This window comes from Triticum urartu, chromosome 1, assembly GCF_003073215.2.
Source record: "Triticum urartu cultivar G1812 chromosome 1, Tu2.1, whole genome shotgun sequence".
Classification (NCBI taxonomy): Eukaryota; Viridiplantae; Streptophyta; class Magnoliopsida; order Poales; family Poaceae; genus Triticum; species Triticum urartu.
The window spans coordinates 460,498,768-460,520,618 of record NC_053022.1 but is presented as its reverse complement, the minus strand read 5'-3'; the positions used below and the strand labels follow the sequence as shown (position 1 = coordinate 460,520,618).

Sequence of the window (21,851 nt, the reverse complement as noted above, 5' to 3'; positions counted from 1 at the left end):
AAAAAACCGAGTAGCTCGCTCGCACGGCACGAGCCACGCACGCCCGCCCGCCTCCTGGACTGGCTGACTGACCGCCCGCCCGTTCCCCTCCCCCTCGCCCCCGCTTCCTTCTCGACGACGTCGTCGCCGCAGTCTTTTGGTGGTTTTTGTCCCGCGGCCTCTGCCGCCCGCGCGCGATACCTTCCCCTCTCCTCCCCACTCCCCCGCCCCGCGTAGAGCTCACATAGGCCAGAAGCAGCCGAGCAGCAGCACAGCGGCGGAAAGCCAAGCCAAGCCATCCCAGTCCAGTCCCACCGACCGGGCAGCGGCCTCTCCAGATCTCGCATGCGCGGCCGCCGCAGGAGGGGGAGGAGGAGGAGGACGGGCTAGGGTGTCGCCGGCGTTTCCGAGATGCGCGGGGAGCGGCTGGGGAGCTGGGTGGTGTCCTACACCGGGATGTCGGCCGACAACATCAAGGGCCTGCTGCTCGCGGTCTCCTCCAGCCTCTTCATCGGGGCCAGCTTCATCGTCAAGAAGAAGGGCCTCAAGAAGGCCGGCGCCTCCGGCGTCCGCGCAGGTGCCCCTCTTCCCTCCCCCCTCTCTCTCCGCCCCGCACGCTCCCGCCTCCTTTCACGCTGCCTGGCGAGCAGCGCGGTGCCTTCCCCGTGCCGCCGCCGCCGCCTCGCCGCGCTGCCGGCCGGGTCTCTAGCCTAGATCCGCGCGGAGCCGCGCGAGATTCGGATCTCGCTTTCGCTGTCGGTGGGGGCCTGTGCTGGACCCTGGATAGGTAGGACTTTGGGGCAGTAGGCGCATTGGGGATCGGGCTGGTTGTTGAGCTCCGATTGAGACGGTTCCTGAGCTTTGCTTGATGTTGTTCCACCAATATCAATGATTAGCACAACAGATGACACGGTGGTGATGGGCTGATGGCTTGATGTACCTTGCATTTCTTCCTTGCTCCTGCACCTTTAATGTCACGTTCAGCATCGGTGTGTCGGAAATATGACAGTCATTGACTGTACAAGGGAGATGAATTCTCACTCACTCATGTTATTTGTTGCAAGCAACGGGAAAATGTGTGCAATAGACTCCCTTCTGTTAGCTTGAATCCCTTAAACCTTCAGTGTATATCTTTTCTCTTCAAAAATAACAATGATAAAATTCAGCATATGTTGATGATCATATGCCCTGTCCTAGGTTAAATTTTCCTTGTTTCATCTGTGGCGTATCGTGCAAATGTCGTGCTGAAAATGTTGCTTCTGTCATCCAGCTACATTTCAACCTTTTCCAGTGTCTATGCTTACTTTGTTGATTTGAACAGGTGTTGGTGGCTACTCTTACCTGCTTGAGCCACTGTGGTGGATAGGACTGATAACAAGTAGGTATTTCCTTTGAAACAGTGGAGAGACATTATAGTCTTTTGCTTCCATTACTGTATGTGGTGGTACTAACGATGTACAATTTCCAGTGGTTGTTGGGGAAATCGCTAACTTTGCTGCGTACGCTTTTGCCCCTGCTATCTTGGTCACTCCACTTGGCGCACTTAGCATAATTATTAGGTACGGACTAAATTTGATATGATTTACAACTTGATACACTGAAATCTTGTATTGCTTATATTTCAGTAGTTCTGATACTTTTGGCACGTTCTCTTACAGTGCTGTTCTTGCACGTATCATTTTGCGGGAGAAGCTGCACATGTTTGGTGTACTCGGGTGTATTCTTTGTGTTGTGGGTTCGACAACAATTGTGCTACATGCCCCTGCGGAACGTGAAATTGAGTCTGTGGCAGAAGTATGGGATCTTGCTACCGAACCAGGTTTTATTCTGCATTCTATATGCTTGCATAGTACTGTGAATCATTATTTGGATCGGAGGGAGTACTATTTATCAACAATACTAAGGCTTAAACTTCTATGTTGCAGGATTTCTACTTTATGCAGCCATTGTGCTCACAGCAGCTTTCGTGCTCATATTCCATTTTGTCCCACAGTATGGTCAGACACATATTATGGTGTATATTGGTATCTGTTCTCTTTTTGGGTCTCTGTCGGTATGCTTTTCACCTCATGAATTTTTGTTTTGTATTCACTTAATCCTTAGATAGTTGGTAGAAAAAAACTCCGTCATGATTCTAATGTTTCTGTCTATTCTGTTTGGTTTGGCAGGTCATGAGTGTCAAAGCTCTTGGGATAGCCTTGAAGCTGACGTTTTCAGGGATGAATCAGCTAGTCTATCCACAAACATGGTTCTTCACACTTGTTGTGGTTGCATGCATAGTAACACAGATGAACTATCTGAACAAGGTATGATCGATGTTTATGTTCGTTGGCAGTTATGGGTGTTCTAAGAGAATAATTTCCACAGGTAGCATAGACTGAAGAGCATTGTTGCTATGTTGATAACTTGATATCTTATATTTGTGTATTATGTTATACATTATGTTCAGCTTGGTATTGTTTACTTCTGCAGGCCCTTGACACATTCAATACTGCAGTTGTTTCGCCCATTTATTATACAATGTTTACTTCGTTGACCATTTTGGCTAGTGTAATAATGTTCAAGGTAATGCTTTGGAGCTCCATATACTTATGTAATTGTCAGCAAGCTTTGCTTTACTCTCCGTCTTAAACAACGATATTGACTAAATAAATCGATCCAGGGATCTTAGTTATTTTGGGAATGTTTTAGATAATTTCAATGTAGTGGGTGAACATACACATTAAAATGGGTCTAGATACATGCGAATCAGAAAAATGCTAAAACATACTTATTATATTTAGGAACAGAGGGAGTAGATGTCAATCTGTACTTTAGTGAGTTAGCTTCTAGCACTAGTATGCATTGAAGTAATTCTGAGTTATTCTTTGTACCACGTGTCAAAATATTCTATCCATAACCTTGCAATCTTTGTGTTTCATAGAACACTCAGGTTTTGGCCTTGTCACAGTAAACCTTGCAACAATCACTCAAGTTTACCTGGCTGATTGTTTTACAGTAAACCTGTTAGCTGTGGTGTTGCCTGGCTGATTGATATCCAAATTCAGTTATAGTAAGGGCTTTGAACCAGATCCACTCATAGTAAGGGTTAGACGGCCTATCATTGTGTTTGAAAATTCTCAAATTAGTAAGCTTATGTTGTCAAGAGCCAGGACTATAGTTGCAATGCTCATGGAATCCTGCCTTCATTGTGAGGATGAGGTGGTTATGTCAACAGGACAAAATAGGATAAAGTATGAATGTCTGACAACATGATTTAGAAATATCTATTAAACGATGATGATTTTCTGAATTATAATAACACCTCACATCTTCTATCCGCTAAGCTGATTGTCAAGTGGTGCATCAGTCGATCATTTATTTGATTCCACTGAAAATGCTGGGGATCATTTATTAGTTTCACTATAACTGCATGCAGGACTGGGATCGTCAAAATCCGACTCAAATTGTCACGGAAATGTGTGGTTTTGTTACTATCCTTTCTGGGACGTTTCTGCTTCACAAGACAAAAGACATGGTGGATGGTATGACTACATTTCCTCCCTTTCTGACCTTTTTAAGCATCCTCTTCTTTCACTTGAAATGACACCTATGTGTAATTTCTCATTATCCCTTGTTGGCATGACAGGTCTCCAACAGAATTTACCTATCCGAATTCCGAAACACGCGGACGAGGATGCGTATGAATCTGAAGGAATTCCTCTCAGGTCTGCTGCTGATGGGATTCCTCTCAGGTCACCCCGGGGCGCCGAAGGAATTCCTCTCAGGTCTGCCGCCGATGGCATTCCGCTCAGGTCATCATCGAGGGGCGCAGAATCGTTCCGCTCGACATCATGACCTGGTGATGGTTGCAGCTGGGTTCAAGCCCATGAGACGCTTGAAGGCAACATTGGTCAAGTCATGGTGCCTCGATGCTTTATACCTGGGAAGGGAAGGGAAGAATCTCCATTCTTTCGTCGGATAGAACTCCTTAGGTTTTGACTGTAGGACTGGGAAGGTAAAACGGCTGGGCGCCCCTTGTAATTGTTGAGACTTTGGTACAGAAGAAGTTTGGGGCTTACATCGGTTAATACTATATATACGTCTCTGGGCAAGATAATTAGAATGGCCAAGGACCCAAGTTTTGAACATACATTTTCCTTCTTTCCATTTTTTGAACATAAAGCAGTGAGCCACAGAGGTCGTTCTCTGGAACTGCTGTATTCTTTCACATACAGTAGTTCGTTCAGAAACATGACTAAATGGAAGAGCAAAATACTCCCTCCGTCCGAAATTACTTGTCGCAGAAATGAATAAAATGAATGTATCTCGAACTAAAATTCATCTGGAATTATTTGTCGCAGAAATGGATAAAATGGATGTATCTAGAACTAAAATTCATCTAGATACATCCATTTCTTCAACAAGTATTCACATATAACTAGAACCATGCAGCTGCGTCATTGCAGATCCAAATGGGATTGCTAGATCTTGACGTAACCCATAATAATTCCAAAGGACTTCTCATGAGCACATGCTCAGAACTTGACCTACCGGCGGCTTTTCTTTTCGTTCTCGTCAACCTAGTCGGCCTACCATCATCAGATGACGCACCTTGACGTTAAACAATCGATTAATCTGGCACATTTTGTAATCCATTACAAAGCAGTAGATGCCAGTCCACTCTCAGTGACCTCCGAATGGCGACAATGTCCATACTCCATTGTCTATCCTCTGTGCCAGAGCTCCAAAAGAAGACGCATATACAAATGGGATTCCAATCCAAGGTCACTGCAAACCTAGGACTAGGAGCAAGCGACTCCCGAAAGCGAAGGCGACGTTGACTGCCGCCGGCCCGTCACCGCCACCGCCATTAACAGTCAGCTTCCAGAGCTCGTCGAAAGGGTCAAACACCATCCATGGAGCTCGCCGCGCTGCTCCTGCTCCTCCCCTTCCTCCTCGCCGGCCTCCTCTGCCTCGGGAAGAAGGACGGCGGGGCCGATGCGCGGCGCCTCCCTCCGGCTCCTTGCGGCCTGCCCGTCATCGGCAACCTGCACCAGGTGGGCGCGCTCCCACACCGCGCCCTGCGCGCGCTCGCCGCCGCCCACGGCGCGCCCGACCTCCTGCGGCTCCGCCTCGGCCAGGTCCCCGCGCTGGTCGCCTCCTCCCCGGCCGCGGCCGCCGAGCTCATGCGGGCGCACGACCACGCCTTCGCCACGCGCCCCTACTTCCGCACCGCCGAGATCCTCACCTACGGCTTCCGGGACCTCGTCTTCGCGCCCCACGGCGAGCACTGGCGCCACGTCCGCCGGCTCTGCTCCGAGCACGTCCTCAGCGCCGCCCGGTCGCGCCGCCACAGCGCCATGCGAGAGCGGGAGGTGGCCGCCCTCGTCCAGGCCGTCGCCGACCGCGCCGCTTCTTCTTCTTCTTCCGCCGCCGCCGTGGTCGACGTGAGCGGGGCGCTGTACCGGTTCGCGAACGACGTGATCTGCCGGGTGGTCTCGGGGGCTAGGCTGTCGAGAGAGGAGGAGGGAGGAGGAGGGAGGAGCGAGCTGTTCAGGGAGCTGATCGAGGATAACACGGCGCTGCTGGGCGGGTTCTGCGTCGGCGACTACTTCCCGGCGCTGGCGTGGGCGGACGCGCTGCTGTCCGGCGGCGGCGCGAGGGCGTGGAGGAACTTCAGGCGGTGGGACGAGCTGCTGGAAAAGGTGGTCGTTGAACACGAGGGGGCGAGGAGCGGTGCCGGCATGGAGGAGGAGGAGGACTTCGTGGACGTGCTGCTGGCACTGCGGGAGGACGGGCACGGGCACGGGCAGGACGGGTTCGAGCTGAGCAGGGACATCATCAAGTCGCTATTGGCGGTAAGTTGTTCTTATCAGAGTCGACTGCACCTCATACTTTGCGCAAGGGACATTGCGAATCTGAGCGCCAAAGATCAGAACATCCGCACACCAATATACTCTCTAGTTTCCTTCCCTCAAAAAAATAAAAAATTCTCTAGTTTCCGGGTGCAATGAAATTTTCTTTTTCATCCCTGAAGACAGCCCCAGTCGTAGACTTACGCAAGTCATGATCAAAAGATGCATCAACATTAATTAAGCATCATAAAACCCAAAGGTGTGCGAATCCACCCGCTAGCCCCCAATGCAAGCATTTGGAGAGGAAGCAAAAACATAATTAGCCGTGAGAGCAAGAATCCCCATAAAAATTGGGAAAAGCTTACATTCACCCGACCGATCACAAGCGCCGCGTCCGCCGTTTCCCTGTCCGTTGGATCATCTGTTGATCGGCTGGACGAGAGCGTCCCTGCTTCCGCGTCACGCGCGTCGGTTTTTATGAAACAGAACCCTTGTTTCAGAACCAACATTCTTGCAACTGACAGCTCCATCGACTGGGAGGGCGACGCTTCTGGATTTGGGAGGGCGGTAGGGCTAGCGGCGCAGGGCGTTGGGCGACGGGGCCTATCCAGCACGGTGGCCGACGTCGACTCCAGCAGGTATGGATCTGAGATCTCCCCTCCCTTTCCCCCGCATTTCTAGTGATTTTGTAGGTGTTCATTGCGGTTCTCCCCGGGGCGGCTAGATCCATACCACCGAGATGACGAGAACGGTGCGACTAGGAGGGAGATGGCTGGTTTGTTGGAGAGTGGTCGCCGGTGTAGTTAGGTTGCAGGATTTTTTTTTTTACATAATTTCAGCACTGGTAATGTCATGCAAAGGGACTTGAAGCTGCATGATCCTTGTATTATTTCCGAATTTCCGGAGCTCATTGTTTCCCTAGGATTCTCTGTGATTTTCTCTGAAGCTCATAGTTTCCCTAGGATTCCCTGTGATTTTCTCTGAAGCTCATAGTTTATGATAAACTTAAAGTTGCAGGAGCCCGCGCGGCCAGTCTTTTTCTTTTTCTTGCAAGGTCTTGTTTCAGTAGATTTCTGCAACACGGGACTAGTTTTGGAAAGAAAGAAAAAATGATTTAGTGGTGAAGGTTTTTTTTTTGCAACTGGGGACTTGTTTCAAAAGATTTCTGCAACATGTCTTTTATTTCAGAAAGAAAAAAAATGTTTCGGTCATGAAGGGTTTTTTTTTCTGTAACAAGGGTCTTGCTTCAGTAACATAGCCTGAGTTGCAACACCGTAGGAGCGCCCGACGTTAGAGAAGGAGTGGTCAAACATTGCAACATGACGCTTGTTTCAGAAACACAATTCCGGTTGCAGGAAAACGTCAAAGAAGCGTCGCGCTGGGCAAAGCTGTGTTAGGATGACAGACAGGGGAATCTGTTTCCGAAACAGAGGGGTTGTTGCAGGAAGTAAGAGGTGGTCACGCGTGCACGATGGTCAGATCCGACGGCTGTCAGGGCGCTGATCGAACGAAGCACTTTGCGGCGGATGTTTCCAATACATTCGCCGGCCGATGCATAGCGGCGCCCATGAAAATTTGGGTAGCATCTTGAATCTTCTCCTTCCGCACCATTTTCCCACCACAAATACAAAACAGTAATGACGATCATCTCACACGTATTCTAGAGGCCCATGGTAGTCTTGCTCTCACAAGTGTAGGAGGAATTCCATAACAGTTTCACTAGCACGATCAATTTCACAAGCTCCATCAATAATTTCATCCAATTTGCCTTCGCCTCATCTTATTTAGACTTAGATGTAAGTTTCTTTCCGCTTTACATTTAGAATGACGCTAAGTGTCACTCGCCAGCCATTTGATATGTTCCGTATAGCCTATCGGATCATTGCAACATGGACCATGTCACGGTCGTCTATTGTAACATGGACCATGTCACGGTCGTCTATTGTAACATGGACCATGTTGTGATCATCTCCAGCATGGACTTTTGGTCACTGTTGCAACTGGACCCATGTTGCGGTCACTCATTACAACACGGGCCATGTTGTGGTCACCTCTGGTTTGCGCGACATGAGCTTTTGGTCATTCATTGCAACATGAATCGTGTTGCGGTCACCTCCAGCGATGACGACCGAGTAGATAGACTCGTCGCAGCTCCACCCGCAAGCATCGGCGACGGTTGCCTCTTGCAGCAGAAGATGCCGCCATTGATGCTAGGTGTTCGCCGTGCAACAGTATGCGACGGGCCTGTGCAGGCCGTGCAACAGTTGCCGTCTTGCCGAATCCTAAAGCAACGGATGGATCATGGAGGGTCATATATTTGACTGATGGCCAAAGAAATTTCAGGTAACTGATAATTAGTACAGTAACAGCAAAGTTACCTGCACCCTAACAATTTCTTCGAAAAATATTCAGCCCGTGATAAACTGGAACCTATGACAGAACTCTGAACTCAGACACCTTTATTTAGGTCATGTTTGGTTCATAAGTTCTAACATTTTTTTAGTCCCAACATATAAATTTCAAGTCCCTAAAAAGTTCCTATTTATTTGGTTCCTTGGACTTAACATGAACTAAAAGACCATATTACAACTATAAGTCCCTCTTTGATAGTCTTATTTCATAAGTTCCAAATACCCACTTTAAGTCCCTATAAGTTCCTCCTGTTTGGTTTAGATGAAACTTATAAAGACTTTTTTAAGTCTCTAAACCAATAAGTCCCTGGAAACAAACACCCTTAGCCTTGGCTCGAATTTGGAGCTCTTGAGCACATGCTGCCCGGAGCCTGGTCCAGAGCAGCATTTCACGCCGCTGAGCTGCATATTCCAGCGGTGGGGAACATTCAGGATGGTTGTGCCACACATCATCTACGATGTGGTTATGGATTTCGCTCACACGCTGCAGGACATGTTCGCGGCGGGAACGGAAACGACATACATCGCGCTGGAATGGGCCATGTCGGAGCTGATGAGGAACCCCGCGGCGATGCGGAGGCTACAGCAGGAGGTGCGCAACGCCGCCGCCGCCGCATCGGCCGGCGGCATCGCCAAGGCCGACGCGCTCGGCGCGGCCACGGCGCCCTACCTGAAGGCGGTCGTGAAGGAGACGCTCCGCCTCCACCCGCCGGTGCCGCTGCTCCTGTCCCGCGAGTGCATGCAGGACGCCGCCGTGCTGGGCTACCACGTCGCCGAGGGCACGCGGGTGTTCGTCAACGCCTGGGCCATCAACCGCGACCCAGGCTCCTGGGACGCGCCCGAAGAATTCCTCCCCGAAAGGTGAGCAACCTCGGCACTGTATTCCGTCAGAAGTGTCAATTTTCTTAGCCGTTCCGTGTGTTCAGGTTCTTGGAGAGCGAGGTGGACTTCAGGGGCGGGCACTTCGAGTTCATACCCTTCGGGGCCGGGCGGAGGATCTGCCCCGGGATGCAGTTCGGGCTGGCGACCGTGGAGCTCGCGCTCGCCAACCTGGTGCGCCTGTTCGACTGGGAGCTGCCGGACGGCATGGCGCCGGAGGAGCTCGACATGTCGGACGCGCCCGGGCTGACCACGCCAAGGCGGGTGGGCCTCCGGCTCGTCGCGAGGCCCGTTCGAGTGGGATCATGAAACAGGACTAGGCCCAGCAAGCAACGTGCAAAACTAGAGTTCATGAATGAATCAAGAACACCCTCTCGCTAGGGTTTTTCCTCCCGGAGGCGATTTTATCGCCGCCGTCGAGATCTTTGCTTCCCTCCTCCGATCCCCCTCGGTTGTTGGTTCGGGCTGATCACGGGGCGATCTGGTATCGCTGCCCGGCCTTGATCGACACCTAGGGGGTGAGAGGAGAGTTAGGGTTGGTTCGCAAGGTTCGATCTGTTTTTCGGACTAGGGTTCAAGATTGGCTGCGGGATGAGATCCAAGGCGGATAAGGCGTCTGGGTCAAACACCGCATTGGAGGTGGAGAAGATGATGGCTGAGTTAGGGCTTCGTGAGGAGGACCTCGACGATGTCGTCTTTGATGAAAAGCAAGCGCCACCAGCAGCTGTGAGATGGATGGCGGTGGCCAGGGTTCACATCAACAAGCCGTACAGTCAATACTGATTCTTCAAGAACATGCGTGCTGCTTGGGACTTGGCCCATGATGTGAAGTTTCGCCCTTTGGAGGACAACCTCTATACTATGCAATTTTTCTGTTTAGGTGACTGGGAACGCGTGATGCAGGATGGCCCGTGGAATTTCAGAGGTAATGCGGTGGTGATCGAGCCATATGATGGAATCACAAAACCCACTGAAGTCGCCCTAGACACCATCAATATATGGATTTAGATCCATGATGTCCCGGACCTGTATGCACATCTTGTTAATCCACTTGCAGCAAGGGTTGGCGAAGTCTTGTTCTCGGAGCCAATCACGCAAGATTTTGCTGGCAAATTCTACCGCGTGTGGGTAAAGATCAATGTACACAAGCCCCTAAAAATGCTGTGTCCATGATCCAAGACGGGAAAAGGCAGATATACCGCGTGAGATACGAACGCCTCCCCGACTGGTGCGCGGTCTGCGGGCACCTAGGGCATGTGTACAAGGAGCATGGCGATGGCATCCGTCCTCCTTCCGCTCTGTACTTCAAGGACCTTAGGGCGTCCTAGAGCACGAATGTCGGGACTGGCCCAGGAGGGGGCCGTGGAAGGGGCCGTCGTGGAGGACGACGTGGAGGCCGCTCTGGTCGCGGTGAGAGGGAAAACAATAAGGCACAAGAGTCGGATGACATGAATGATCGTGATTGGATTTTGTAGGAAGCGGATGGCAATCGCAAACGACTTCCAGATGATCCCCAAGGCGATGCTACGCCAGTTCAGTTGCAGTCCTCGCAGGACCCCCCCTCCTCTTCCGTCTTCGGCTGTGTCTGCAAGCCCTCCGCCAAAGCAAGACCCGAAGAGACATCGCACAAACTCTGACAAAGTTGCCATGAAGAAAGGTGGAGCACTCGACAAACCCAACGATGCAAGATCGGCGACCTCCCGCGAGGAGGATCGCTGGGCACAATGAATATCTTATGCTGGAACTGTCGCGGTGCGGGCAAAGCCGCGACAGTTCGAGAGCTTCATGACGTAATGAAGCAATTTGCCCCAGCCGTGCTATGCATAGTGGTGACTCAAATTTCTAAAGCACGGGCCGAGAACCTTTCTAATACATTATTGTTCACTCATTCTTATGCTGTTGGTAGCTCGGGCCGTAGTGGTGGCCTTGGTTTGTTTTGGAATGATGCAATAAAAATAAATGTTTCAGGTTATTCAGAGTACCACATCGATGCCACTGTTAGTTCACTTAATAGCCCAGATTGGCGTCTCACGTGTGTGTATGGCGAAGCTCAAGTGGGAGAAAGATACAAAACCTGGGATACTCTAAAATCCTTGGCTCCTTACCTTGGTTGTGTCTGGGTGATTTTAACGAAGTGTTATATGCACATGAGCATGTTGGACCGGGACAAAGAAGGCAAGCTCAGATGGCCGGGTTTAGAGATGCGCTGGATGTGTGTGCTCTTGAGGATCTGGGTTACCAGGGGAGACCTTGGACTTTTGAAAAGAAAACGTCAGGAGGGGCCTACTGCCGGGTTCACCTCGATCGCGCTGTGGCCAATAATGACTGGAGTGCACTGTTCCCCCATGCAACGCTCTTCCACGAGACAACAGCAACATCGGATCACGCGTCGATCAGGTTGCAGCTGGAGCCCCGGACCACCATGCAAAACAACAAAAAAATATTCAGATATGAGTTGTATTGGAAAAAGCATGCAGAGTACAAGGAGGCTCTTGATCATTTGTGGACAGGAGAGCCGGGTGCTGGCACGGTCGTTGATTTAAATAAGAAGCTGCAGAACCTGTCGGTCTCCTTGACACAGTGGAGCGGGGCGACGGTCGGTCAAGTCACTAAAGAAATCAAAAAGCTGCGAAGAGACCTGGGAAATTTGCAGAATGACCCCCAGAGAGTGGCGCCTTCACATGCAGAGGTCAAAATTTCTGATAAGCTTGTGGAGTTGTATCACATGGAGGAAATTTTACACCGACAGAGATCGAGAGTCGACTGGCTCAAGGACGGGGACAAAAACACCAAGTACTTCTAGCGCAGAGCAAGTATGAGACGCCGAAAGAACCAAATCAAAATGCTGACGAGGGGAGATGGATCAACAATGCATGATCCCTCTGAGATGGCGGGCCTGACAAACTCTTTTTATAAGAGTCTGTTTACGGCGGAAGGCACATCTGGGGTTGAAGAAGTACTTTAGTCTGTCCCGTCCAAGGTGACTCCAGATATGAATGAGGGTTTGCTAGCACCGTACACGGCCGAGGAGGTGAAAACCGCATTATTCCAAATGTACCCCACTAAAGCTCCAGGCCCTGATGGATACCCGGCACACTTTTTCCAAAGGCACTGGGCTCTGTGTGGGACCGAAGTGACGGATGTGGTGCTGCGCATATTACGGGGTGAGGAAAGCCCGGAGGTGATTAAACCATACTTGTCTTAATACCCAAGGTAAAGGATCCAACCCAGCTTACTCAATTCAGGCCAATTAGCCTCTGTAATGTTCTGTACAAGATTGCTTCCAAGGTTCTGTCCAACAGACTCAAAGTTATACTGCCAGAAATCATATCCGAGGAGCAGTCAGCTTTTGTGCCGGGAAGGCTGATAACAGTTAATATTATTACTGCTTATGAATGCTTGCACTTCATGAAGAGAAACAAGGCTCAAAGGAACAGATTCTGCGCAGTCAAGCTTGACATGATGGAAGCATATGACAGAGTTGAGTGGGAATATTTGGAAGCTATAATGCTCAAGCTGGGGTTTGCACCAACGTGGGTAGCTTTGGTCATGAGAATGGTGAGCTCGGTAAAGTTTTATGTCCTTTTTAATGGTACAAAGCTTGAGGAATTCATGCCTTCAAGAGGGATCCGTCAGGGGGACCCCATTTCTCCATATTTGTTCTTGATAGCAGCGGAGGGCCTTTCGTGCCTCTTAAAAACTACAAATGAATCATCGCACCTTAGAGGAATACAAGTAGCTCCAATGGCCCCGCCGGTAAGCCACTTGCTTTTTGCCGATGATGGCCTGTTGTTTGTTAAGGCCAATGTTGATGGAGCAAATGAGTTGTCATCCTTGCTTGATCGCTACTGCATGGCGTCAGGGCAACGTGTGAATTTGTCTAAATCCTCAGTATTTTTTAGCAAAGGGTGTCCTAACAATTTGAAGCAGGAGGTGAAGGGTGCCTTGAACATCACTAACGAATCCTTATCGGAGCGGTACCTGGGTTTGCCCTCTGATGTAGGTAACAGTAAGAATGGCGCCTTCAAGTTCCTCAAAGACCGTGTGATGAATAAAATCAAGGGGTGGATGGAGAAAATATTGTCTGTCGGAGGGAAGGAAATACTTATAAAATCGGTTGCACAAGCAGTTCCAGTGTTCTCCATGTCTTGTTTCAAGCTTCCTCGTGGCCTTTGTGAGCACCTAAACTCGTTGATTCGCAAGTTTTGGTGGGGGAGTAAGGAAGGAAAAAAGAAAACCAAGCTGGGTGTCTTGGAGCACCATGACCAGACCCAGGGCTTGTGGAAGACTAGGGTTTCGCGATATTGGGCTCTTCAACCTAGCCTTACTTGCTCGGCAAACATGGAGAATTTTGACAGACTCTACGTCGCTTAGTGCACGGATCCTGCGAGCCAAATACTTCCCTTCGAGTGACTTTTTGCATGCTGAACTTGGACCGGCACCCTCGCAGGTGTGGCGAGCTATCCTCGAAGGGCGCGACACTATGACACAGGGCCTGGTTCATCGCATTGGTGATGGCCAAACAACACAAATTTGGCAACACAACTGGCTCCCTCGGCCTCACAACATGCGCCCGATCACAAGAAGAATCCCAAACCCTCCACATCTTGTAGGGGAGTTGATCTTACCGGATGCTAGCTGGGATCGGACTACTATCCAGGAGGTGTTCTTACCAGTTGATGCTGCGGCCATCCTCTCCATACCTTTGTGCACCAGGCATATAGAGGACTTTTGGTCATGGACACACGAGACGAACGGGATTTTCTCGGTTCACTCGGCATACAGAATGTTGGTCACGACGAAACATAGCCGGGAAGCATGGTTGGAAGGAAGAGCAGATACTTCCAACTCGGAAGCAGAACAGAAACTATGGACAAAGCTTTGGAAGATTGCTGTCCCTTCGAAGGTTAAAATCTTCCTATGGCGACTAGCACAGCAGTCCATCCCTACAGCCGATCTCCTCCACCAGTGGAATATGTCAACGGTGGACACTTGTGGTATCTGCGGAGCCGCTGATTCATGGCAGCACTCATTGCTCCACTGCAATGCTGCCAGGTCCGTTTGGGCGCTTCAACCTATGGAGACGTTCCAAGACTAGGAAGAGACAACGGAACCGGATGCCAAGAGGTGCATTTTCGCTTTGAGTGAGGCTCTCCCAGCTGAGGTATTCACTCAAGTTTTGGTCACACTATGGGCTATCTGGTTTGCGCGACGGCAAGCACTCCATGAAAATATATTCCAGAGTCCAATGGCCACACACATGTTTGTCACCAAATATCTCAGAGAACTGGCAGATTGCAAACCAAAGGAGATGACCCGCCCGGTGGTTGTTCCTAGAAGCCGGGTTAGATGGATCCGGCCTCTGATACGTCTCCAACGTATCTATAATTTTTGATTGCTCCATGCTATATTATCTACTGTTTTGGACATTATTGGGCTTATTATTCACTTTTATATTATTTTTGGGACTAACCTATTAACCGGAGGCCCAGCCCAGAATTGTTGTTTTTTGCCTGTTTTAGGGTTTCGAAGAAAAGGAATATCAAACAGAGTCCAAATGGAATGAAACCTTCGGGAACGTGATTTTCTCAACGAACAAGACCCGGGAGACTTGGACCCTACGTCAAGAAAGAAAAGAGGAGGCCACGAGGTAGGAGGGCGCGCCTACCCCCCCAGGCGCGCCCTCCACCCTCGTGGGCCCCCTGTTGCTCCACCGACGTACTCCTTCCTCCTATATATACCTACGTACCCCCAAACGATCAGATACGAAGCCAAAACCCTAATTCCACCGCCGTAACTTTCTGTATCCACGAGATCCCATCTTGGGGCCTGTTCCGGAGCTCCGCCGGAGGGGGCATCGATCACGGAGGGCTTCTACATCAACACCATAGTCCTTCGGTGAAGTGTGAGTAGTTTACCTCAGACCTACGGGTCCATACTTAGTAGCTAGATGGCTTCTTCTCTCTTTTTGGATCTCAATACAATGTTCTCCCCCTCTCTTGTGGAGAACTATTCGATGTAATCTTCTTTTTGCGTGTGTCTGTTGAGACCGATGAATTGTGGGTTTATGATCAAGTCTATCTATGAATAATATTTGAATCTTCTCTGAATTCTTTTATGTATGATTGGTTATCTTTGCAAGTCTCTTTGAATTATCAGTTTGGTTTGGCCTACTAGATTGATCTTTCTTGCAATGGGAGAAGTGCTTAGCTTTGGGTTCAATCTTGCGGTGTCCTTTCCCAGTGACAGTAGGGGCAGCAAGGCACGTATTGCATTGTTGCCATCGAGGATAACAAGATGAGGTTTTCTTCATATTGCATGAGTCTATCCCTCTACATCATGTCATCTTGCTTAAGGCGTTACTCTGTTTTTAACTTAATACTCTAGATGCATGCTGGATAGCGGTCGATGAGTGGAGTAATAGTAGTAGATGGAGGTAGGAGTCGGTCTACTTGTCTCAGACGTGATGCCTATATACATGATTATACCTAGATATTCTCATAACTATGCTCAATTCTGTCAATTGCTCAACAGTAATTTGTTCACCCACCGTAGAATACTTATGCTCTCGAGACACTAGTAGAAAAAGGGTCAAACATGAAGCACATTAGTGCCGGTTTGAATTTGATCCGGCACTAATGTGTACATCAGTGCCGGTTCCAACGGCTAGCCGGGCCGCTCTCATTAGTACCGGTTCGTGGCGAACCTTTAGCACCAGTTCGTGCCACGAACCGGTACTAAAGTGAGTGGTGGCAGGATGTTGTCAGTCCGGGGCCCCTCCAGCACCTTTAGTACCGGGTCGTATCACGAACCGGTACTAAAGGTCGTCCTACATAGACCCTTCGTCCACCCGAGCTCGCTCTGTTCTTCCCCTTTCCCCTCTCCTCTCTGTTCTTTCCCCTCTTCCTCTCAAGCTCATCACACATTTTGCCCAAGATTTGAAGGCCCCCATCCATTCAAATGATCACAAAGGTTAGCAACTCTTTCATTTCATCTCTCATTGCTAGATTAGCTCGTGCAATGCTTTATATAGTGATTGATTTTTGAGTTTAGTAATTTGGGAGGAATTATATATATGTGCTAGTATTTGATTTATATGCAATTTGAGGTCAAAAATAACACTTAGTTTTGCATATGTAGGTGTGGTTTACTTAGTACCTTCTAAATCTCCGTCGTAACCACCGTCGATCGCTCGCAACGTCCCGTCGCCGGCACCACCTTGTGGTGATCCTCTTGTTCATGAAGTTTTATATAAAAAATGATGTTTGTGTGATTTGGATATATAGTTACTCGTATAATTATCTTACCCATACATTGTTTGTTATGCATAGTGCCATGGTTTTGATATCCGTCCCCGTCGGCCCTCGTCCGGGTTATGATTCGGATGTGGTATATTCTCTTTTAAAACTATTCATTGCATTTGACATAGATATTTGTATGTAGGAGGTAGTTGAACCTGAAATTCCAACCGACCCTATTGTCGAGAGGTTAAATTTAGTTGAAAGAGAAAACGAGGATTTGAAGGAAAAATTGAAAAGAATTGAGGGGGAGAAGATGGAATTGGAGTTGCATGTTGCCGATGTCGTCGATGATCACAAGATTAAGATGGATAAAATGCGCTTGAAGATTAGAAAGATTAGAAAATATGCCATTCATAGTGAGGCTTGGTATCATTATGCTGTTGGATCAATTTTTACCTTAGTTGCGATCTTGATCGCATTTGTTGTTGCATTGAAATTCTTTAGCTAGAGAGTTATTTGTTTGTTGCATTGAAGTGTTGTATGCTCTTTATGTATGCACTTTATGTATTGTATTAATTTGATGTTTTCGGTGCTGTGTATTGAAGATGAGCCGGCAATGGATGTACGATGACCGATGCTCTCCCGAGTTCATTAATGGCGTGCGTACTTTTCTGCTTGCGGCTGAGGCAAACAAGCGAGCGGATGGTTTTATGCATTGTCCATGTGCTGGCTGTAAGAATGGTCGCAATTACTCTACGTCAAGAACCATTCACGTCTACCTGTTTGAGTCCGGTTTCATGCCCCACTATAATGTTTGGACCAAGCATGGAGAAAGAGGGGTTATGATGGAAGACAATGAAGAAGAAGAGGACGACGACAGCTATCCTGGCCATGGGTTCCCTGAATACGATGATACAACAATGAGGGAAGAAGCTGAGCCGGTAATGCAGGAAGAAGCTGAGCCGGCAATGCGGGAAGAAGCTGAAGAAGAGGCATCGGATGAGCCCGTTGATGATCTAGGTCGGGCCATTGCCGATGCAAAGAGAAACTGCACAAGTGATTTGGAGAAGAAGAAGTTGCAGCGCATGTTAGAGGATCACAAAAAATTGTTGTACCCGAATTGCGAAGGTGACAAGAAAAAGCTGGGCACCACACTGGAATTGCTGCAATGGAAGGCAGAGAATGGTGTATCTGACAAGGGATTTGGAAAGTTGCTGGTAATGATAAAGGATATGCTTCCAAAGGACAACGAATTGCCCGAGAGTACGTACCAAGCAAAGAAGGCTGTCTGCCCTCTAGGGTTAGAGGTGCAGAAGATACATGCATGCCCTAATGATTGCATCCTCTACCGCCGTGAGTACGAGGATTTGAACGCTTGCCCGGTATGCAGTGCATTGCGCTATAAGATCAGCCGCGATGACCCTGGTGATGTCGAGGGCGAGCGTACCAGGAAGAAGATTCCTGCCAAGGTGATGTGGTATGCTCCTATAATACCACGGTTGAAACGTTTGTTCCAAAACAAAGAGCATGCCAAGGCGATGCGATGGCACAGAGAAGACCGTAAGAAAGACGGAAAGTTGAGAGTACCCGCTGACGGGTCGCAGTGGAGAAAAATCGAAAGAAAGTACGGGAAGGAGTTTGCAGATGACGCAAGGAACGTATGGTTTGGTCTAAGCGCAGATGGCATTAATCCTTTTGGGGAGCAGAGCAGCAACCATAGCACCTGGCCTGTGACTCTATGTTTGTATAACCTTCCTCCTTGGTTGTGCATGAAGCGGAAGTTCATTATGATGCTAGTGCTCATCCAAGGCCCTAAGCAACCCGGCAACGACATTGATGTGTACCTAAGGCCATTAGTTGAAGAACTCTTACAACTGTGGAATGGAACAGGTGTACGTGCGTGGGATGAGCACATGGGGGAAGAATTTGACCTAAAGGCGTTGCTGTTCGTGACCATCAATGTTTGGCCTGCTCTCAGTAACCTTTCAGGACAGACAAACAAGGGATACCGCGCATGCACGCACTGTTTGGACGATACCGACAGTATATATTTGGCTAATTGTAAGAAGAATGTGTACCTGGGACATCGTCGATTTCTTCCGAGCAGGCATCCCGTAAGAAAGAAAGGCAAGCATTTCTCCGGTGAGGCGGATCACCGGACGAAGCCTCGCCACCGTACTGGTGCTGATGTACATGATATGGTCAAGGATTTGAATGTGGTCTTTGAAAAGGGTCCTGGTGGACAACCTGTTCCGAATGACGCTGACGGACGCGCACCCATGTGGAAGAAGAAATCTATATTTTGGGACCTGCCCTATTGTAAAGACCTAGAGGTCCCATCCGTAATCGACGTGATGTACGTGACGAAGAATGTTTGTGTGACCCTGCTTGGCTTCTTGGGCGTGTATGGGAAGACAAAAGATACACCTGAGGCACGGGAGGACCAGCAACGTATGCACGGAAAAGACGGCATACATCAGGGTCATGCAAGCTACGCTCTTACCAAAGAAGAGAAGGAAATCTTCTTTGAATGCCTGCTTAGTATTAAGGTACCGTCTGGCTTCTCGTCGAATATAAAGGGAATAATAAACATGGTAGAGAAAAAGTTCCAGAACCTAAAGTATCATGACTGCCACGTGATTATGATGCAACTGCTTCCGGTTGCATTGAGGGGGCTTCTACCGGAAAACGTTCGATTAGCCATTGTGAAGCTATGTGCATTTCTCAATGCAATCTCTTAGAAGGTAATCGATCCAGAAATCATCCAAGGTTAGAGAATGATTTGGTGCAATGTCTTGTCAGATTCGAGTTGGTGTTCCCACCATCCTTCTTCAACATCATGACGCACGTCCTAGTTCACCTATGCGAAGAGATTAACGTTTTGGGTCCTGTATTTCTACACAATATGTTCCCTTTGAGAGGTTCATGGGAGTCTTAAAGAAATATGTTCATAACCGTGCTAGGCTAGAAGGAAGCATTTCCAAGGGCCATGAAAATGAGGAGGTCATTGAGTTTTGTATTGACTTTATTCCTGACCTTAAGCCGATTGGTGTTCCTGAATCGCGGCATAAGGGCAGACTGGATGGAAAAGGCACGCTAGGAGGGGACCAAATAATATGTATGGACGGACATTCTCTCACTGAAGCACACTACACAGTTCTATAGAATTCTGCCTTGGTGGCTCCGTATATGGTTGAACACAAGAATTTGCTACGCTCCAAACACCCGGAGCGGTCTGATGACTGGATTACACGTGAACAACCCAGGAGTTTCGCCAGCTGGTTGCAGACACGTACCATGCATGACACCTCTATTGAAGATGACCTTTACTTGCTGTCCCAGTTACCATCTTCGAATATAATTACTTTCAAAGGGTACGAGATAAATGGTAATACATTTTACACGATCGCCCAAGATAAGAAGAGCACCAACCAAAACAATGGTGTCCGCTTTGATGCAGAAACCAAGACAGGAAAGGAAACATATTATGGTTATATACAGGACATATGGGAACTTGACTATCGACGTGGTTTGAAGGTCCCTTTGTTTCGGTGCAAATGGATCAATATGACACGAGGTGGGGTAACGGAAGACCCGTAGTACGGAATGACAACAGTGGATCTCAACAATCTTGCGTATGCAGACGAACCATTCGTCCTAGACAATGATGTGGCACATGTTTTCTATGTGAAGGACATGTCTACCAAGCCAAGAAAAAGAAAAGATAAGGAAGCGAATGCATCGTACGATGAGCCAAAGCGGCATATAGTTCTTTCTGGGAAGAGAAACATCATGGGAGTGGATGAGAAGACAGACATGTCAGAAGATTATGAAAAGTTTGATGAAATTGCTCCATTCACAGTGAATATTGACTCGAGCATCCCGTTAAATGATGAAGATTTTCCATGGTTACGGTGCAAAGGGACACACGCGAAGAAAAAGTTTCACACCCAAAGATCTGGGATGTGATCGGCTTCACTATCATCACTTTCTTCTGTGTTTCACACCCAGGAGGGCATCTCTATAATAGTTAGGGTAGTTATGTGTTTTGACATTTGAAACGCGAAGAAATTTTATGTGCAAACAAATTCCTTCATACCTTTACTGATTTTTTAAGCTAAATGACCCTGAAATTGAAAAGCATTTCAAATGAACTCAGAAAAGGTTGAAAGTTGGCATGGTATCATAATTTCACCCACATAGCATGTGCAAAAAAGTAGAGAGGGTTACCGCAAAAACTGGATGCACTTCGTGTACTAAATGGACAATCTCTTTCGAAGTATCAGGGTTTCGGACGAAAACTCATCCGTTACAAAAGGCATTTCATTTTTTTGTACCTAAAGCAAAAATATTCACAAAGAAACTCTAAATACAGCAAAAAAACAACTCAAACAAAAATAAATAAAGCAAAATAAATAAGAAAAAAAGCCCACCTACTGCGCCACAGCGGCCTGCATACGACTAGAAACCCAACCTGTTGTTGGGCCAGGATGCAGGCCCGCAAAGGCCCAGTAGGCCCACAGGGCAGCACAGAACATTTAGGCCCAGTAGGCCTGCTTTGGAGAGGAGCTCGAGGGAGCTACCGCACCGGGGCTTATAAACCAGTGCGGACGCCCCTCGGCTAGCGAGGTGGGACTAAACATTTCGCACCGCACCTGCGCCAGCGCACCCCCTTTAGTGTCGGGTGGTAGCACCAACCGGTACTAAAGGGGGGGCCTTTAGTACCGGTTCGAGCCACCACCCGGCACTAAAGGGGGTGCGGTTCCCGCCGCTTGGCCTGGCCAAAACAGGCCTTTAGTACCGGTTGGTGGCTCCAACCGGTACTAAAGGTCCATCCTATATAACTAAACACTTCAAAAAATTCAGTTTCTCCTCTGATTCTTCTCCTCTGCCCCGTCGCCCGCCGCCCCCGTATCCATAACCCTCGTCGCCGCCCCCGTCCCCGTTGTCCCCGTCCCCGTCGTCACAGCCGCGCCGTCCCGGCCCGTCCCGCGTCGTCCCCGTCCCCGTCCCCGTCATCGCCGCCCCGTCCCCGTCGTCGCCGCCCCGGCCCGTCCCTGTCGTCGCTGCCCCGTCCCTGTCCCTGTCCCCGTCGTCGCCATCCCCGTCGCCGCCCCCCGTCGCCTCTCGCCTCGCCGGTGAGCACACACACACATATAGCATTGTTAGAAATTTTTCTTTTTTTAGTTATAGAAATAGTTAGTTATACAGCATTGTTAGAAATGTTAGAATTGTTAGAAATTTTTCTGTTTTTTAGTTATAGAAATAGTTATAAAATAGTTAGAATTGTTAGAAATTTTTCTATTTTTTAGTTATAGAAATAGTTATAAAAAATTTAGAAATTTTTCTTTTTTTTAGTTATAGAAATATTAGAAATGTTATACAAATGTTAGTTATATATATAGAAATGTTATAATTTTTTTGTTTTTTAGTTATAGAAATATTAGAAATGTTAGTTATATAGCATTGTTAGAAATGTTATAGGAATGTTAGTTATATAGAAA

The 21,851-nt window shown here is 48.4% G+C and overlaps 3 protein-coding genes across 3 annotated transcripts; all 3 read left to right on the top strand.

Annotated features, from left to right (window-relative positions):
• Positions 1–59: 59 nt before the first annotated feature.
• Positions 60–4,109, top strand: LOC125518983 (probable magnesium transporter NIPA4). Its single transcript, XM_048683874.1, has 9 exons — positions 60–556; positions 1,301–1,357; positions 1,448–1,538; positions 1,638–1,798; positions 1,905–2,032; positions 2,148–2,285; positions 2,452–2,544; positions 3,398–3,503; positions 3,608–4,109. Exons 1-9 carry the CDS (start codon positions 391–393, stop codon positions 3,814–3,816), a joined length of 1,149 nt encoding a protein of 382 aa, XP_048539831.1. The 5' UTR covers positions 60–390; the 3' UTR covers positions 3,817–4,109.
• Positions 4,110–4,259: 150 nt separating this feature from the next.
• On the top strand, positions 4,260–9,557 carry LOC125518972 (cytochrome P450 71A1-like). Its single transcript, XM_048683867.1, has 3 exons — positions 4,260–5,819; positions 8,718–9,088; positions 9,154–9,557. The coding sequence occupies exons 1-3, from the start codon at positions 4,878–4,880 to the stop codon at positions 9,413–9,415; spliced, it is 1,575 nt and encodes a 524-aa protein (XP_048539824.1). The 5' UTR covers positions 4,260–4,877; the 3' UTR covers positions 9,416–9,557.
• Positions 9,558–16,952: 7,395 nt separating this feature from the next.
• On the top strand, positions 16,953–18,818 carry LOC125535505 (the record flags this gene model as incomplete). Its single annotated transcript, XM_048698571.1, has 2 exons — positions 16,953–18,005; positions 18,414–18,818. Coding segments are annotated over exons 1-2 (1,458 nt in total), but the record flags the coding sequence as incomplete, so codon positions are not given.
• Between the last annotated feature and the right edge of the window lie 3,033 nt (positions 18,819–21,851).